Here is a 19,552-nt window from a genome sequence, read left to right as displayed (position 1 = left end):
GTTTTACAGATAGTTAGAAACAAAAAACAAACATACATACAGGCTCACTGTGTGAGTCAGCACTGTTTGAAATGTTAGTATTTTTGGTTAAATTTCTAAAACTTTATTCTCTCAAAAGCAATTATTACACAGCACTGATTTCATGCTAGGATACACCAGCCAATCAACTGGTCTCTGAGCTAGTTATTAAATTCAATAAGTAAGATGAGGAGTCACTTAAAAGTATTAATTAAATGAGGAGCAGTCTACACTGATTCTCCAACTCCGGAAATTGCTTACCTGCTGTGTATACAGAAGCACTAGTCATAGTTTTTCTAAAAGGTGTAATAGTAGCTGCTTTTTCCGCTTCCAGCTCTGCTACAGTCTTCTGTTTCACAGGAGCTCCTTGAGGAATGTTATTTGGTGGTGGTGCTGGGAAAATCACCTTGCCATCCTGACAAGAGATATTTACAGTTATCCCTAACATAGCAGATGCTTTATAACTAGAAGAGTGTACTATTCTTAATCTTGTAACTCAGTGAAGTCTTAACATCCCAGAGCATCTTCCTTTTTATGCATCAGAAGTTTACAAGGCTGAAGGAATAGTACGGCCTGACTAAATTAACCACATTGGTTCGCACATTTATCAGACACAACTTAATGTTGGGGTCCAAGTGCACCAGGTAAAAGCACAGCATGTGGCTTGAAAGCTGGACCCAAAACAAGGAGGGAAATTTTCTTAAATAGAAAAAACTTATCCAAAATAAAATGGGGGCTTGGAAATAGCAAGTTCTACTACAGATCAGAACTGTAATCAGTCTGCCAGACCTCAGAAAGGGTCCAGGCATGTGCCTCAGATTTTTGTGTTCCCAGGTCTCTGAAGGAGAAACTACTGGAACTTTCAGACATGAAAATTGTACACACCTCCTCAGTGGTCTAGAGATCTGAAGTCAACATAAGCCTCCTCCAAAGTAGATATTTATAAGCATTAAAACATCTTGGTAACATTATCCAACAGAACTCAACAAAAATTAATACCTCTTCTTTCCTACCTAATAGAACTAAAAGTGTTCTGCATACTATCATTGCACAAGGAAAGCCCATACTAGCCCATGCCCAAAGTTTGTATTTTATTATTTCTTAGTAAAACTTAAACTATCCTGCATATTCTAATTCCACTATTTTTTTCGGAAGTTTCTCCTGTATAAACAAAAAAAATTGTATTTACATATTAAAAAATAGTAGTAATAAAGGAGGAATGTTTTTATGGGCCTGTAATAGTATTTCTAAACTGTTTTAAATAGCTACTTTTTATCACATGAAAACAACATGAAAATTTAATATTTTTCTCTTTTTCAACAGTAGACAAAGGTATTTGTTTAACCATGGTAAGAAGACAGAACCAAAGAGGCTTTCCTTCACAAAAAGGGACAGAGGAATATTAAACTGAATACAAACATGATTGCCCACAACGTCCACCAAAACACTTCTGAAGTCTGTCAGCATGCAGTTATCTTTGAATATGTTTTAAGGAGACAGCACTAATGAACATGAAAATATGTACCCGCAAGTTAGAAAGGGAATATTTTACTGACTTACCTTCATTACTACAGTTCCTCTAATTACATGATCCAGAGTGCCATAATCAAACTCATCTTTTGGATCAAAGTAGAAGTTCTCTTTGTCAGGACTAATAGCCTTTAGTAGTTTGATAATGTTATTAGAATATAGAGTACTGGCCTGAGTAGCCATTCTGCTAGGCAGGTCTGTGTAGCCAATGTGTGTAACACCCTGAAAAAGATTCAAGTAAAATATAAGGACTAGTCTTTCAGTGTTCTGAAAAAGCAGCATCTCTTCCAATACATCCTTCTGGAAATATGTATCCAAACAGTTTCATTTTTTTTCCTGTTACCTGCATCTCTAACAGAATTAGCTGAGAGAGGGTTATTTACAACAGTTAGAAAATTCAACATGATCAAAGCCAACACATCAAATGCTGTTAGCAACAAGCCTACACAGAGACAAGGTCATATTGGTACAAGAGATTGACTTCTCCAAATGCTACTGTTCTCTCAGAACTCAGATTCTCTTAAAGCAACCAGGTAAGAGATTATCCTGCTCAGTGCTTGGCACCTTCTCAGTCCTTCCAGAGGGCATACACTAGAGGCAATTTTCTATACCACAGATGAGTGAAAGGAGCTTCCTCAGAGCTTGCTAGCTGTCCAAGTAGTATGCTCAGGTTCACACTTATGTAGAAATATAACACAATGCATCCACACTGCTCGCAGAACAAGTGTGAGTATACCTGGCTGTCAGGCTCTTGAGCTTTTGGAAGATGCTGGAAACCAAGGCTAGCATACACTCTTCATGCTCAAGCAGATTCACATTAAAACACTGCTCCTGCAGCTTACAGCTAAGACCTGTGCATACTTCTAGGAACTCCAGCTTCTTGACGCAATGCTGTAGAACACTGCTAATAGTTCCGCACTGCTGCTCTGTTCCACAGCTCAGCTCCAGTACACTATACTCAGGGATAATATGCCTCTGACTAAAAGCACTCCACATAACTTCTTCAAACAAGTATTTGTTTATTTCTGTTCTACATACCCTAAGTTCAGCTTTTAAACAAAGACACCAAAAGTCTTGAAAACCACAAATACAATGTATGACACGCAATATATGTGTACAGCCCTGTTTATATTAATGACAACCATGGTAGCAATATGTTCTAGAGGCTTCCCTAGAGTACAGCACTACTGGTAATATGCCCTTATGTTCACAGAATCAGAGGATGGTCTGGGTTGGAAAGGACCTTAAAGATCACCTAATTCCAAGCCCCCTGCCATCAGCATGGACACCTCCCACCAGACCAGGTTCCCCAAAGCCCCATCCCGCCTGGCCTTGAGCACTTCCAGAGATGGGGCATCCACAGCTCCTCTGGGCAACCTGTGCCAGTGCCTCACCACTCTAAGTAAGAATTTCTTCCTAACATCCAATCTAAATCTACACTTTCTTAGTTTAAAACCATCACTCCTTGTCCTACCACTCCACTCCCTGACAAAGAGTCCCTCTCCAGCTTCCCTGTAGGCCCCCTTTACGTACTAGAAGGCCACTATAAGGTCTCCCCGGAGCCTCCTCTTCTCCGGGCTGAACAACCACAGCTCCCTCAGCCTGTCTTCACAAGAGAGGTGCTTCAGCCCTCTGATCATCCTCATGGCCCTCATCTGGACTCATTCTAGCAGGTCCACGTCCTTCTTGTGCTGGAGAGCACAGAGCTGGACACAGGACTCCACGTGTATGTTACCAAATAACAACCTGGGAAATCTGCTACTTTGAACATATTTCAGTAATCACTAATAGATTTCTCACATGTACCAAAAATAAAACCTATGAACTGAAAACAAGCACTCAACTGAGTCAATGAACGCTGGAGCAAACACGAAGTAGTTAGTCCAGCGCAGGTCAAAATTGCTTAATTTAATGCTACTTCTAGTTTGGTTAACAAGTGGTTTGGATACTCTAGGGGAGATACAGTCATGTTGGCGAGGCTGATGACATATCAAGATGACACCCTTTTGAACCTTAAATTGCATTGAGCTAAGCCAGAGATTGCACTAAAATACATACTGATACAGTCTGAACCTATTTAGTTGTACCTGTGACACGGATTATAACCTCCAGTTGTGAGAGGTGATGAGCAAGTCAAAGAATCTCTTGCTACTGATGTCTCCTTAGGTAGACCAAGAAGCTCAGCAGAGACAAACCACTGAACTGGAAGCCTAAGAAAAAACGCTTCCTTACTTACCAGCCTAACTAATACTACAAAAAGGTATTTGTTTCTTTAAAAATCTTCAAATTATTATACAAAGAGATGACTTTCAAACAAATGCAAATCTAAAGGATTACTTTAGTCCAAACAGACAAAATGGCTACTCGTTTTCAGCATACAATTTATAAAATCCTATCTTCAAATTAAGTATGAATGTGAATTCATGCAAACTGAGAACAACGTGCAGACCAAAATGCTTACCTTATGAACATACAATTCTCCAGGCTTTGTAGTTTCAATGTTTCCTCCTGCTTCTGCAGCTAAATCCACAACAACTGAACCTTCCTTCATCGATTCAATCATATCTTTCTTAAATAAGATAGGAGCTCTTTTACCTGTCAAGACAGGACAAAGCAAGTTAAAAAATACAGCTTTTTTCTGCACATAGTTTGTGGAGAAAAAAGGTCACTTTAAAGACAGATGTTTATGAGGGATGAGGTACATACACAGAAAGCATCTAACACTTTTGTTTTAACAGAAGACACAGCTCCAAAACATGCAAACTTACACAAGCTAAACGAAAAATTAGCATATTTTGTGTAAAACATACCTGGAATAAGTGCTGTAGTGATGATAATATCAACATCTTGGCACTGTTTGGCAAAGAGCTTCATTTCAGCTTCAATAAATTCTTTGGACATCTCTTTAGCATAACCACCTTGGCCCTCTCCAGCTTCCTTTATGTCTACTTCCAAAGGCTCTGCACCAAGAGACTTGAACTGTTCCAGAGCTGCAGCTCTAGAAAAAGAAAATTGTGGGGGGAAGGAAAATACTGCATTTTCAGAAGTAGCTCGATCCACAATGAATTTTATGATCTTTTTAGTAGCAGTCTTCAGACACAAAATCCAAAGCTTATCCTAGTAATAAGGAGACTGTAACTGAAGTCCTCAATTTTCTGTGTTTAGTGAAAGAAGTGTTTGCATCAGTAATTTTAGGTCCCTAATGATAACTCTCGGATAAGGAATGTAGGCAGCCTTACAGGCAGGTTTCCTGTACAGTTAGTGGAGTTGCTCCAAGAAGCAGAGCTGGGAACTTAGCTCTTTTGACTACACCTGCTCACCCAGTTCTGTTGCCTTGACTAGATAAGTCTAGAGCCCTAACTTAGATGACTAAGGTAGGTGAAAAATAGACACCATAGCTTGTGGCCCTGTCTTTAGCCTGTGAAATGGGAAATACCGGTAAGTCTGGCTTTCACAGCGAGAATTGTTTTTAACAGTTATTTGTACAGTATTATGTTTTTAACAGTAAAACTGTAATTTATGTTGCATCACATTATATCACAGTAAATAACATAATTCCAGTGAGGTGAAGATTCACAACATGCAGAGGATTTACCACAAACATTCTCATACAATGAGATAAAAATATACGGGATGCTTAAAATTGGAATTAAAAGAAAAATTTGAAATGCTTTAAACAGATTTTGTTCTTTTTATGACATACAGTTTTTCTAACAAACTAGAGTGAAAGTTTTTTTAATAATGCACATCATAAATCTGGAGCATATTCATTTTTATTCTTTCATGTCAGATACAGCTAAGTAGCACTAGATGCCACTTCTGCATAAAAACAAACAAGTAATTTAATGTAGATACAATATTAACCACGGACAAATATAAGAAGTCCACTTAACTGAAAAAAATTTAATCACACTTGCATTTCCTGTATCAATAAGAATGTTTGTCTGTAATTTTCCCAGTCTATTACTCTAAAAATGGCCATTGGACAAAATAATACTTCTGAACGTAAAAGAGATCCCCCAAGAAATCAGCATCTAAAGCAGCTTCAGATGCAGTTCCTGCTCCTTCACCTTGAGTTTCATAAATAAAATAACTTGATCTCTTTCTTTCCTTCAGCAGACTGAAAGAAGTTTGCCTCAAAAAAGTTCCTAGAGAAGTTCTCTCTGGGATCAGGAGAGTAGACGTGAATGACAGTATGCAGCTATAAACCTGGATCAAAGCAAGCTATAAATGAGAGCATAGAGATTCTTTCTTTACTCTTCTTCCCTGCAACCCAAAAAACAGACACATGCAATTCTGGACAAAGGCCCTGTCTTTATCATTTTCATAAAGTGATTTTTTTTTTTATATACATATAGTTACGAATGATTGAATAAGATCTTTGTAAAGTTTCAATTTTGGGTGGAATAAAAAATGAAGATATAATGCAGGAAAAAAAATGGTAAGAAGGGAATTGTGATTCAGTGCAGAAAGAGTGCTTTCACTGGACTACTGCTGCAAACAACCTTAGCTGAAAACCATTTCAGATTGCTATTTCTTTTTTCACACACCCACCTTGTATCAAATCCACGAACCACTGCACCCATCGATTTCGCTGCTCCTGCAGAAGCAAGGCCAGCAACTCCTCCTCCAATTATCAAGACCTAGAACGATACCATTATCCTGCTTTGAGCATAAGCTAAAAGTAGAGCTGATTAGATAAACAGCAACATTGTACCACTTTCACAACAGCAGATAAACCTCACTATAAACAGTCATTTAAATGAGTTAACATAGGACACAGAACCCAGAATGACTGAAATTGCCCTATAAAAGTAACAGTTTAAAAGCTCTTAATTTCATTTATCTGAGAGTCAACTCATCTGTAGCTAATAGTTTATGGAAGCAGATATGGGTTTTCCCCTTAATTTCTCTCTCACTGTTTTTTTTTAATCTTTACTTTCATTTTTCTTCATCCTAATCCAACTGCATGCAATTCCTTCAAGCAAAGCAACCCCTTCAAGCACAGCCTTCAACACATCAGAAATCCCTGCATCTCTGACTTTTCCTAACTGCGTCCTTGCCTTCCACCCTGGAAAAAAAATATATATATATATATATATATATATATATATATATAAACATCCATGTATATGTAGTCTGAAGTTTAAAACTAAGCAAACTTAAAACTCCAATTACTTTATTCTTCCCCCCCAAGAAAACACTATAGGTAGTCAACAAAAATCCATATGGGAATACTAATACATATTTCTGAAGTCTATAGAATTATCCACAAAGAAGGGAAAAAAGCCTCGAACACAGTTTTCAGCAGTGGTTAACTGTGATCAGGAACTCACATATTCCCCTGGCACAGTATCTGCTTAATTGCACTTACCTTGGCCGGAGGAACTTTACCAGCAGCTGTGATCTGACCCGTGAAAAACCGACCAAAGTGATTTGCTGCCAGTACAACAGCCTTGTAGCTGTCAAGCAAGGAAGAAAACATTCAGTATTTTCCCTGGCTCAGCACAATTCCATTCATGACAGCCATCAAAAATATGCACATTTGACTATAGCATACACAAGACGAAACGAGTTTACTATTTTACTCTTGGGCCCAAGTTTAACAGTCTTTCCATCTTTGCTCATATTTATTGCCCTTTTTTTTAAAAAAAAAAAAAAAAAAAAAGAAAAATGATCATGCATTGCATTTTCAGAGAGGACTTTTGGACTGCAGAATACTGGATGTCGACAACTATTCACTCTCAAATAAAATTTTCAATGAATAATAAATATGTAACTTGCCAAAAGTTAAGTGTTGTCTTTGAAGCTACTTTCAAAGGCTACAACCCAAGGTTCATTAGGGAAGGAACCACATACACGCATTTGCAAAACCCAGAGTAATTTTGTAGTAAGCTCACTCAGACAAGCAAGCACACATTCAGGAAAAATAAATAAATAAAAAAGGACAGCTAACTCTTCAGATTTATATACCTTAGGGCAAGGTGCTCAACTTTATTTCTTTTACCCATCTGCTTTCATAGCCTTCCTGGAACGGGTGACTGGACACCATGTTAACATCACAGCAGCTATCTGAAAATGCAGATTACTATGCAATTATGTCTCTTATTAATAAAAAAAAAAATAAGTTTCATACCCAGCAATGTTGGCCATGGAGCTAAGTGCATCATATCCCTGAGCAATGGTGACCCGTGGAACCTGATCCATAGCCAGGACAGTAGTTTTTTTTTCTGCAAGTTTTTTCAGAAGGTCTGGATTTTGTGCTGGGTAGATAAAACTAATCAGGGTAGCCGATGTCTTGAAAAGGTCTGCTTCATGTACACCTAGAGCCGGGTTATGTATAGGAGCCCTCACCTGAAGAAAGGAAGAAGTAAGAAAGAAGTTTCCAAATTAATCAGTGGAATTAAATCAGTGCACACTCTGCTTCCTTTCTACAGCTTGCAGTCTGTTCATTTCCACCCACAAAATACACAAGGAAGTATATCAAAGGCTGTTTACACAACTAAACTGAGTAACTGCATTTATTAGATGCAGTCCATGTATTAGAATTAGCTCCATGTAGATGGGTGACAGAGCAATAATAATCACACTTTCAGAAAGATCTCACAGCTTCTAACCAGCAGTTACCGGCTTTCATGACAGACAGCTGTCTCAAAACCAGCCATTTGCAAACAAAATGAGTACTGAACATAGGTGCCAGTTAAACTCTACAGGCGAAGAATCGCTAACCAGTTTTGCAATGCACTACCACAAACAAGAAATTACAAGAATGAACCCCAGCAAATACCCATCTTGATCTGCATTTAATTTTTCTTTTTTTTTTTTTTTTTTTTAAATAAATAAACCAACTAAAAATGGTTGTTCGCAAACTAACTCACAGAAACTCTGTATTCAACCCTTACGGAATAATTTCAAAAAAAAAAAAAAAAAAAAAAACATTTAAAGGAAGCCTCGACATCAAGATGAAGGCCCATTCTGTCCCTTCAGGACACAGCATAACCTAATAGCTGTCAAGTAACTTCACTTTTAGCAGTCTTCACTGATCAATTACAATTCCTCTAGTTACAAGTACTTTTGAAACACACTGTTGCTGCACAATTTTTGTATGTCTGATTGAGAAAACTTAGAAACTCACACCTTCAAAATTCCAAGCAACTCTCCCTGAAGAGTAACTTGGAGTTGTGCGTTGCTAATCTTGGAGTAGAAGTTTCTTAGAGCATGGATCTCGTCTGATTAGAGTCCTGAACTAGTCTACCTTTCTCTAGAAAACAAATCCTCCAAGGTAGTTAAAAACTTGACAAGAAATTATCCTCAAATTTTTCAATGCTGTTGTTTGCTAGTTAAGTACTATAGCTGCACACATGAGCTATAAATAAAAAGACTAAATTAAATCAGAACTTAGAATGAAACAAAAAAAAAAAAGAAGGAACTTCTTTACTGAACTTTCAGCAGACTACTGGAAAAATTTGACCTATGTGTTTCTCCAAAAAGAATGTAAGACAAATATATAAATAAAGCAATTACTTTGACAACCAAATCAGAAGCCAGGACTTCCTTGGTCCCCTGGATCTTTGCTCCAACTTCTCTGTAATGGTCATCAGAAAATTTGGAGGCTTCTCCAGCACCAGATTCCACCACAACATTGAAACCTTGCTTAACCAAGGCTTGAACTCCAGCCGGTGATAGAGCCACTCTCTTCTCATTCTCAAATATCTCCTTGGGGACACCTACAGTCAGCTGTTTATAAGGAATTCCTGTAGGAATAAGATAAGATAAGATAAGATAGCATTAGCTGCACTGAAGATTACTGAATTTATATTAATAATACTCCTCAGTGTTGTACAGAGACATGCACATTTAATGATTCTCTTCAGGGAAAGGGAAGAATTACTGTTTCTAGCAGTGCAGTTTACATTTCTTCAAATTATGCCATCTTTCTAAATGTCCCTGTTCTCTCAGGTATCAGCAGAGAAGCACAATCATCCACGCAAGCACTAACAAGGGTTTACTGCAGTTCATACACATCTGATTTCATACAACTCTGGTTGTATAAATCAGAATAACAAATATACAATATAAGGTATTCTGGTGATAACACATTCAGTCTGGTGTAAGATGAATTTAAATCCCTCTCTAGTCACTTTAACTTTACTATGAAGAAATACACAAATGAGTTTTAGTAGCAGAACTGTGTTTTAAATAAACATCAGTTCTAAATGTCTATCAAAACCATATTACAGTTGTCCTAGGTCACCACTAATGAATGTAAAAAACATACCACAAAAGCACATTGAGGGGCACAATTACATTAATATACAGCTCTAAAGGTTGCTAGAGAAAATGAAAAAAAATGACAGTTTTTTGAAGCAGTTGAAGAATAATGAAATATCGGGCTACTGGTTTGTTTAATTATACCTCTCTTTAATTTTATCTCCTTGCCTGAAGTTCTTCCAAGTTCGATTAAATAACACCAGGAAACCGCAGAAGCTTCAATTTGCCAGTTTTAGCTTTGAACCATAGAATGGTTTGGGTTAGAAGGGATCTTAAAGATTACCCAGTTCCAACATCCCACACCTTACACTAGCCCAGGTTGCCCAAAGCCCCATCCAGCCTGGCATTGAGCACTTCCAGGGATGGGGCATCCACAGCTTTTCCGGGCAGCCTGTGCCAGGGCCTCACCACTCTCTGAGTAAAGAACTTTTTCCTAACGCCTAATCTAAATCTATCCTTTTTTAGTTTAAAGCCATTCCCCCATCCCATCACTCCACTCCCTGACAAAGAGTTCCTCCCAGCTTTCCTGTAGGTCCCCTTTAGGTACCAGAACACCTCTGTAATGACTCCCCAGAGCCTTCTCTTCTCCAGGCTGAACAACCCCAGCTCCCTCAGCCTGTCTACACAGGAGAGGTGCCCCAGCCCTCTGACCATCCTCATGACTCTCTTCTTGACCTGCTCTAACAGCCCCACATCCTTCTTGTGCTGGTGGCCCCAGACCAGGACGCAGCACTCCAGGTGGGGCCTCACAAGGGCAGAGCAGAGGGGCACAATCCCCTCCCTCCACCTGCTGCCCACCCCTCTGTTGGTGCAGCCCAGGACGCAGTTGGCCTTCTGGGCTGCAAGAGCACACGGGATCACATTGATCTTCTCATCAGCCAACATCCCCAAGTCCTTCTCTCAAACTTAACGTTTCAAGTTACAAACATCTAACTTTGTTCTTTGTAGTCCTTCAGTCTGACAGTTAAACTCTGATCCAATCAAGTGTTTAAATACATTTATAAATACAGTCTCAGGCAGAACAATCATATATCACACTGCCACATTGCTAGACAGCATGCACACAGGCCCAGTTCTGCAGTAGCTTTCACTGATGTGTATGCAGAATTTAAATCTGGATTCTGACATTTATATGAAAGGCCTACACTGCATATGTGTTCTTGAAAAATAACTTGAGCCACCTAAGCAGTTACTCATATTAAATGTCAAGCAAACAAACAAGAACAAAAAGCAAACAAAAGAGGGTGATAGCCTTATTTTAAATTGTAAATCTGATTTTTAATTGGCCACCAATACTCTGCATTTTGCTGTAAAAACTGTGCCAGACTAGGAAAGTGTTGCACATTTTAGGAAGGCCTCCTTTTCACTTTTTGTTTGACTGTGATAGAAACAAGTAAAACAAAACCAAAGTCATATCATACTATGAGAACTTTAAGGAAATTAATTATTTTGATATTTTTAAATCTAAACCTATCTATGAAATAAAACTGGGACTGCACTGTGCTTAAAGCTGAACATCTGAAATTTTTAGATTAACAACTCTCAAGATACTATCAATTTGATAGTAATTTGATTGAAAATACAGTAGAAAGAGTTGCTAAGAGCTGGTACTTAAATATCTACCTGTACTTGTCTCATCCATTAGAAAAAAAAAAACTAAATTAAACACAACCAATAAGAAGGCAGCAAGAAAGATAATCAAAGAACTACTTATTATTATTACTTTTTATTTTAGCTTTTTCTTTAATTTAAACTAATAAAACTGTAAGACAAGTGTTGTGATATTTATTATGTTGGAGAACATTTAAAGTTTTTTAAGGCAAAAATCAATTTAAAAAAATGCTATAAAGGAAAAGTAGTAACAAGTACGAGAATGTACATCTAAAACAACAGACTCACAGAGACAACAATGCCTGGCAAAGATTTGCTTCACCAGCACACGCATCTAAACAGTGCTGTGCAACTAAGTGCATCCTTATCACTTATGCTTATGACTTTCACGAAATCAACTCAATGGAAATGAACTCTGTTGTCTTTTAAAAGCATAAATGAAACCAAAATGACTAAAATTTGTTAGAGTGAGAGATGAGCCACAATTTCAGGAAAGAAGTATCTCCAGGACTGGAGGCAAAAAGCTTTTCAAGAAGCACTGAGAAAATAAAAACTAGGGTGGTACACATTTGCATTCTCCTTTTAGAAGTTTTTTGCAGTGGACAAATACAGAGAGAGGAAGGAATGCATTAGAGCACATACAGGGAATAGAATGATGGCTGCAAATTTAAAGGTGCACAGACACTCGATGAAATATATTGAAATTGATGAAATTGATGAAATGTATACTAGAATATATTTCTATCTGCTAAGGCCCAAGTTCTTATGAAAAATGATACTAACTTATTTTTGTTCACTTGCTTTTGTGTGGAATGCCAGAGCAGAAGAGGTAACAGCTACAAAGGACAGGACATGAATATGTACTATGTGCCGAACGTGTTTTCTCATTTCCTTCTTTCACATTATTGTTTCATGCAATAAAAACACGTAAAGTTTTTGTTTGTTTGTTTGTTTTAATACAGAAAGGATTTGTACCACCTCTACTAAGCAGAATGACTGGAGACCAACACTGAGGACTATGTCCTTCTCCAATGCTTTGGGAAATCAAATCCAAGAAGAACATTCAGCAAGTCTCGTTGATCTATCCCCTTTTCTCCTCTGTCCCACTGCCAGATATCTAGCAACCAGAATTCAAGTGAAAAGTGAAGCTAACAGGTGTCAGTTTGACAGCCTTTACCCAGACCAGTTAAAAGGCACTTTTTTAAGGACACTACCCTGAGCTATCATATCACTGAACACAAAAACGGAGCACACTGAACACAAAAATGTCTACAACTGCAAAGTAAAGATCTATGTTGAAACTTCAAGAGAGGATATGATGAATACTAGGTTTGAAGGAAGCTAAACCATTAACACAGATCTGGTTTGTTGAATCTAGCAGTTTCAATTATAAAACTGGAACCCTGATTTAGTTTTTAACTTGAGAAAGCACATCTGCTAACTTTGTCTTGGGTTTAAAACTGCATCAGTGAAGCTTTCAAGTTGCATTTTTAGGCCTCCATGCAAGATAATCTCTTTATGAAGTGCCTGGCCTATGTTTTAGTAACTTACTGCTTTATGACATCAAGAACATTTCTCAAACACAGACCAATTTACACATACCTTGACCACTACGAGTCACATGAAGACTTCAAATGTGCTGTTCATCCAGTAAGAGATGCACAGTACTTTTTCTGATATAAAGAATCAACACAAAAAGGATTTTGCCACTATCAAAAGTAGAATCATCAAATTTCACAGGCCTTAGAATCTTAGCATTAAACGTGTAAATTCGAATTTAGAAAAAATAATGAGAATACTGTAATTTTAAGTAAGACACCTATTATTATGCTTTCTCACCCCCCTTAATATAATCTGCACGGTGTAAGAAGAAAAGTGGAAAGCACAGTCTTGAACTTCAGGTAAACACAATACACGCAGGTAATCTAGATCTCCAAGCTTCAGAAATCAAACAATTAAGAAGTATTATAAAAGCAATCTTTTCCACTTAACTTCCATTCACAAATTGGGTATTTAAAGAAGATCCGAAATTAAAGCTATCAAGAAAACCCAGCATATTTTATGCAGAAAAAAAAAATGAGAAAAATACATTTATCTGCTTAACCTGATTTCATGAAGTACCCTGTAGCAAAGTAGGATCAGCAAATATCACTGACTGACTGAGACAAAACGGAAGGGAGAAATAAGCTACATTTTCTGGAATGAGAAAACAGGATATGAAACCTGCCTAACTGCTAAATTACTCTAACAATAGCTTTAAACAAACCATCTCACCTGTTCTGAAGATGAGGACAAATTCAGCAGAACAGCAATATGATGTAGGCAAAAAAAAAAAAAAAAGAATGATAAAGAAGATTAAACAAACAACTGAGCCTTGCCTTTACATGAGAAGAGAAGAGAGAAGAGGTATACAGTTTATGAATAACGTACAGATTAGCTATAAAATTAATCGTCAATGAACTGTTATAGGTTTAAAGTCTTGCAAGATTTAGAAAAAAATAGGAAAGAACAAAAACAGAAAGAACATTACAAATCCCAAGGTAGAGGGAGTTGAAAGTCATATATTTGTGGACAAGCCAATCTGGATGCATAATAAGAAACTTCAGTTGGTCACTCTGTAAGCACCCATTAGCAGGGTCTAGGAAAAGTTTTGCATCTTTTTCTGAAGAACCTGATGTTGGCAACTGGTTGAAATAGACCATCGGAATACTTGTTTATTCCTGTATGAAAATACCTGTGATTTTAAGAAAGGAAAAAAATAGCAGCAACATAAACAGCTGTAAGAAACGTATCCATCCTCCAAGTTTACTTTTCAACTGACTCCAAATCTCTTCACTGTGCAGGGAACTGTTATTCCTGTACTTAAGACATCATGGACTAAATGAAAGCTTATTTGAGATCGTGGAAGTAATAACTACAGGCTTAAGAAGAAACACAGCATCACTAGTCTTTTCCCAAAACTTATTTTTCTTAATCTTACGATGATTTCACCAAGCATCACTTTAAGCAAACAATTTCCTAAAACTAAGAATAAAATGTAGTTATTTTATACGCTGTTGAATTTTGATTCAAAAGCACGTAAATAAGTATACATAGGCAGCACTACTGTTACTGATTTGTCCCTCAATTACTGCTTTATCCTTGATTTGTCCTCTGCTGAATGACATATCTCATGTTACCAAAATGAGCCATAAGGACAGCTTAATTATCAACCAGAAGACTTATGAAACTTCATAATTCTCAGTATTAAACAACTATATTGCATGAATATAAATACTACTCTCCCTTAAACAAAGGCTTCCACATGAGAGTGGAAAGGACAGCACTGAATGCTTAAACATATTATGCTAACAAGACTTATCCCTTCCTGTGGAAAAGTTTATGAACATCAATTCATAAAAACAAGTAAAAAAAAATATATACAGACATAGTGATTTTGAAAAAAACAGAAGAGATCCTTCGGTTTCATGATCAAATTTGCAGTCAAAGCCAAACACAAGAATTGATTACAAATCCAAACAACAAGAGCCCTTACCTGGGATATTTGAGAACGAACTTTGAACCTAGTTTCCTACATCCCAGGTTAACATGCTCAACCAAAGGATAATTTGCAATATCAAGACAGACAGATGTCTCTTTCATTCAGATAATAAATATGGGAGAAAAAATTGGGAAAAAAAATCATGGGATATCAAAACAATGCCCTGATCAGTTTTCACAGAACCCAGCTCCCTGGGCTGTCAGTCAAAGAAATTCAAAAAAGAAGACTCTGAAATTCAAAGAAATTTCTCCATGCAATTTTGGTATAAAGTCATGTGATACAGATTATCAGAAGTTGTCAGAATAAACAAACAACGCTCTTCTCCCACCACATTTCTTCAGAATCCCCAAACACCATGTCATTGACTTGAAAGGACCCCAAAACGCACCAGCCACTAATGCAGTTTGACAGAAATTCCACACGGTAAAGGTGTTTCTAAGTTATATGTTATGTGCTGTGTTTTCTCAGACATTTCTGTTCACAAACACTGATGCTTTTCTAGACCTCCAAAAGATCTACTAATGTGGCACCTACCGTGCATCACATGTACTTTTTTTTTTTTTTTTTTTTTTTACACAGAATAACTACATCCAGATACGATCATGCTTTCAGATACTCTTTTTGTGAGGAAAGTATTTTCCACTGCATGCACACAAAGCAAAATTCAGGGGGAACTCAGGCTTTTAGCTAAGAAAAGCATTTAAGTACTACCCTCAAGCAAAATAAGCATCAGCAACAGTTCTGACCACCTACCTGTAAAGAGTATTTGGATCCACGTTATTCATAACAAAGACAAATACCTTCTGCATAGGCTCTGTAAACTAGCATAAAATTGCTAGTTTATTATTTGTTTCATCAACTTCAATTTACTAAAGCTACAGGTATGATTTAAGGGTGTTCTTTTTTAAGACTGTAAAATAGACCATATAAGACTGTACTAGCCTATTCGAAAGAAAAAAAAAAATCAAGCTATCTTTTTATGTTAAAATAAGAGATTATTTACAACAGTTTAATCAATTTACCTGGCTTTGGAGTTGCCTGAGACCAGAGTACCTGGTGGGTTCTAAACATTCGCAAACATGGCATCTTTGCAGAATGCACCTTAGGTGGTAAGACATTGCCAAAAACAGGAGTGGAGCACCCACTAACAGCAATACGCAGGAGGCTCGTCATTTCGCCCAGACCTCCGAGCAGACTCCTTGCCACGTATGGAATCCCTGCTGCGTGTGTGAAAACAGAGCAACGATTATTAATGATATCAGACAGGAGGTATGTAAACTCGGCAGCCTGGGCCTATGTGACTGCCACCAGCCAGGCACAGATCATTTCTCCCTGCCTTTTCACCCCAGCTAGAGGACAAAACCCACTGTTTGTCAAAGCAGGGCGGCTGAGCAAAGCTATGAAATTAAACAAAGGCGAGGGAACCGTGGCTCCCCACGAGCAGCTCCAACACCCCGCAGCTCCCCTGGGGACCTGGGGGGCGACCCACGGCCCTGACAGGGCTCCCGACAGGGGTCGGTGAGGGCACCCCGGGGTGCGGGCAGGGCAGGGCCGGGCCTCCCCCTCCATCAGGTGGCCAAGGGGGAAAAGGGCTCCTTGCCCGCCCGTGCGGAGGGAAGGAGGCAGCAAGGTAAGGCGATGAGGTCCGGTCCGGTCCGGTCCGGTCCCGTCCCGTCCCGCCGTGCCGGGGCTGGCAAAGCAGCGGCCCCGCCGCTATTTATAGCCCGCCGCCCCGCTGACCTTGGGCAGGCCGCTCGCCCCCGCCACAACGCCCGGCGGCCATGGCGCCCGGCGGAGCCGCGCTGCCTTCCCCTTCCTCTCCCCGACTCCCTCAGCCGGGACCGGCGGCCGCCGCCGCCGCCCTTTCCCCTTCCTCCCCGTCCTTTCCCTCCCCTCCCCAGCGGCCGCTCCGCCACCGTCCCCCCAGCACAACGCGGCTCCCCCGGCTCCCCACCGCGGGTAGGGCAGCGCAGGGCTGGCCCCCCGCTCTCACCCCGAGCCCCCTTCCCCCGGTCCGGTCCTGTCCCGTCCCGTCCCGTCCCGTCCCGTCCCCACCGCACCCACCGGCTGTGCCGCCGGCGCCGGCCCCGCCGCGGCACTGACCGACCTTGGGGCGAGACGAGGCGGCGGGGCCGGGACGGGGGCGGAGCGGGGAGGGGACCGGGGGGTGGGGGTGGGGGTCCCGGCTGCAGCCGCCGCCGCCATGGCGGAAGGGGCGGCCCGCCGTAAGGGGAGCGGTGCGCGGTCGGGTTGGGGAAGGGGAGGCCTGTGGGGGCGGTGTATCGGTGAAGAGCACCGGGGGGGCGGACGGGAGCCTCACGCTCGGCTGCTGGTGCGGAGGTTGTTGGTGCAATTTGTAACTGCAAGGTGTGGAATTAGGCTCGAGTTAATTTACGGCTGTGCGGCTCCGTGCAGAGCGCTCCCCCAGGCCGTCCCGTGGTGTCAGGCGGTGAATTACGGCTGGAAGTGAAGTTAGGCAATGAAAGCGTGAGGCTCCGAGAGTGGATAAGAGGATACCGAGCGCTGGTTGTTCAGGAGACAACCATTTTTAAATGCATTTGTGAGAAGGATTCAGCTCGGAGTTCAGCCCATGTGCTGCTGTGTCCTTTGTGTTTGGGGCTCCGAAAACTGGTGCAGCAACATACCTCATTAATATAAATATATTAAATATAAATTAAATATATTAATATACATTATAGATGTAACAATATGAATTAAATATATAGATATATTGATGTAAATATAAAGGTAACACTATATTTTTAATTATTAAAGTATATTCAGTTTTAAAACACAGCAGCAGTCCCTCCTCCCTTCTTCTCCCCAGGTAGAAACATGTTGTCACCTTTAAAAAAAAAATGCTTGCGTTCTGAATAGTGATGAAGTTGCATTTTGTGGTTTCCCAGCACCAAGCACTGCAGGTCTGTGCAGGATTGCTTCTGAATTAAGTTTCTGGCTGTTAGGTAACCTGCTTAGGACAAAGCAGGTAACTCCTCTAGTGGATATTTATAAGCGGCCGTAACTGCACTTGTTGAAAGTTTTAATCCAGTAGGATATATCTTGCTAGCCTGGGTATGTCAGGTTTTCAGCTTGTTCTCAAGCGTTGAAGTAACCAACAGGACTTCAGGTCCTCAGGCCAGGACGTTGTAAGGAGAACTTTAAGCATTGTCTAAAGGGATTGAGTATTGCAGGTAATATTTGGGGATTGTGATTTTTTTGATTTAATCACCTGAAAATACTTTTTTTTTTTTTGGTGTCTACATTGGGAAGGAGAAATTGGTCTCCCAGTCAAAAACAACTATTCTCTTGCAAACTTCAGTTGCGCATCTGTAGTAAAAAGATGGATCTGGGATCACATTCCACTCCACACCATAAGTAGTTGCAAACAGTCACTATATTAAAATAATATAGAAGGTCTGCTAATTGGAAAGAACTCACATTTATGACCAAAAATGAAATGTTGTCTGGCATAATAATGATAACCTGAGGCATTTAATTCATCATAGGTATATACATTGAAAAAGAGATATGCTTTTTTGAAAGATCAGTGTCTCAAAAAGTGGTCGCAGGATATCCTGATGATTTTCTTGGAGCCTCTGCATCCTTAACCAATGATTAAGAATCTCTACTTCCTTTTTCATGTTGATTTAAGCTTTTAATTCTCGTCATGGTAAGATAAAGTTTACAAATGCAACCAGAGGTCACAATATAGACTTTAAAACCAGGACTGGAATAATATAAAAATATATTAATTTTTTAATTTTGTTATTTTAGTAGCTTCTTTGTGATCTTCAAAGGTTTGATAATACTGCTCAAATCTAGTTTTAATAATTACTTACACAAGTGAAGTCTTTTCTGAAAACTCTTTAGTCTCCTATACTTGCTCTCATTTCAGTCGTGCAGTTTAGATTATTTAGTTTACCAATCTTCACTTTCAGCATAGGAACAGTTTTCCCATGAGTCCAATTAATTCTGTGTCACCTTTATAATCTGGCCAACTTTGTCTAACTAAGAGTCAGTCCATTACATGCCTCAGGAATATAAAAAATCTACACTATATGTTGTATTCTATATATCCTCCATTAGTAATTTTAAAATAGTAAAATGTAATAATAAGCAGGAACAGCATTTATAAAGTTTTACAACAGTCATATTTTTAAAAAAATGCAGGACAGCACTATTCCGATTTCGTGCAGCGTTTCATACACACTTGCCTATTTTTCATCCTCTCATGAGTCATCAACGGAGTTTGAGCCAACAACACACAAGCGTTTGGCTTGGGCTTTGGAAATAACAGGTGGAAAGGTCGGCACAGGCCAGGCTGTTCTGGGAGATAAACCACAAATATCACCGGCGCGGTCAGCTGAGGTGCACCCTTCCCGAGTGTGAAAGCAGGTTGGGCTCTGGATTTCGCAAAGCAAGGAGAGCAGGACTGCCAGGGCAGAACAAAAACGGTGAATTAAGTTGCGAATGGAGGTGTGAGTTGAATCGTTTGAGGCTAATGAGAGATCAGCAAAATGGGCAGTCTCCTATTGTAGGTTTATGTTAGTGTGGAGGGCTTTATATGTGAGCATTTAATAA

At 39.4% G+C, this 19,552-nt stretch overlaps 1 protein-coding gene across 4 annotated transcripts in view; it reads right to left on the bottom strand.

Moving 5' to 3' along the window:
- The window catches only part of NNT (nicotinamide nucleotide transhydrogenase), a 42,722-nt gene extending 25,530 nt beyond the window's left edge, over nt 1–17,192 (bottom strand). The window contains exons 1-10 of one of the 4 annotated variants that reach the window (XM_035566115.2): nt 17,036–17,192; nt 15,994–16,191; nt 9,073–9,302; nt 7,685–7,902; nt 6,923–7,010; nt 6,103–6,191; nt 4,359–4,546; nt 4,010–4,143; nt 1,579–1,770; nt 280–433 (exon numbers count right to left, since the gene is read on the bottom strand). In XM_035566115.2, the coding sequence (XP_035422008.1) occupies nt 280–433; nt 1,579–1,770; nt 4,010–4,143; nt 4,359–4,546; nt 6,103–6,191; nt 6,923–7,010; nt 7,685–7,902; nt 9,073–9,302; nt 15,994–16,144 (1,444 nt within the window). In that variant the 5' untranslated portion in view covers nt 16,145–16,191; nt 17,036–17,192. Of the gene's footprint in view, nt 1–279; nt 434–1,578; nt 1,771–4,009; nt 4,144–4,358; nt 4,547–6,102; nt 6,192–6,922; nt 7,011–7,684; nt 7,903–9,072; nt 9,303–15,993; nt 16,192–16,711; nt 16,851–16,964 lie in introns of those variants that run through there. The other 3 variants (XM_050716122.1, XM_050716123.1, XM_050716121.1) reach the window with 3 other exon arrangements.
- Nucleotides 17,193–19,552: the final 2,360 nt, after the last annotated feature.

This window comes from Cygnus atratus, chromosome Z (assembly GCF_013377495.2).
Source record: "Cygnus atratus isolate AKBS03 ecotype Queensland, Australia chromosome Z, CAtr_DNAZoo_HiC_assembly, whole genome shotgun sequence".
In the NCBI taxonomy this organism is placed as follows: domain Eukaryota; kingdom Metazoa; phylum Chordata; class Aves; order Anseriformes; family Anatidae; genus Cygnus; species Cygnus atratus.
The sequence above is the reverse complement of the archived record's forward strand: the minus strand, read 5'-3'. Positions and strand labels throughout refer to the sequence as shown.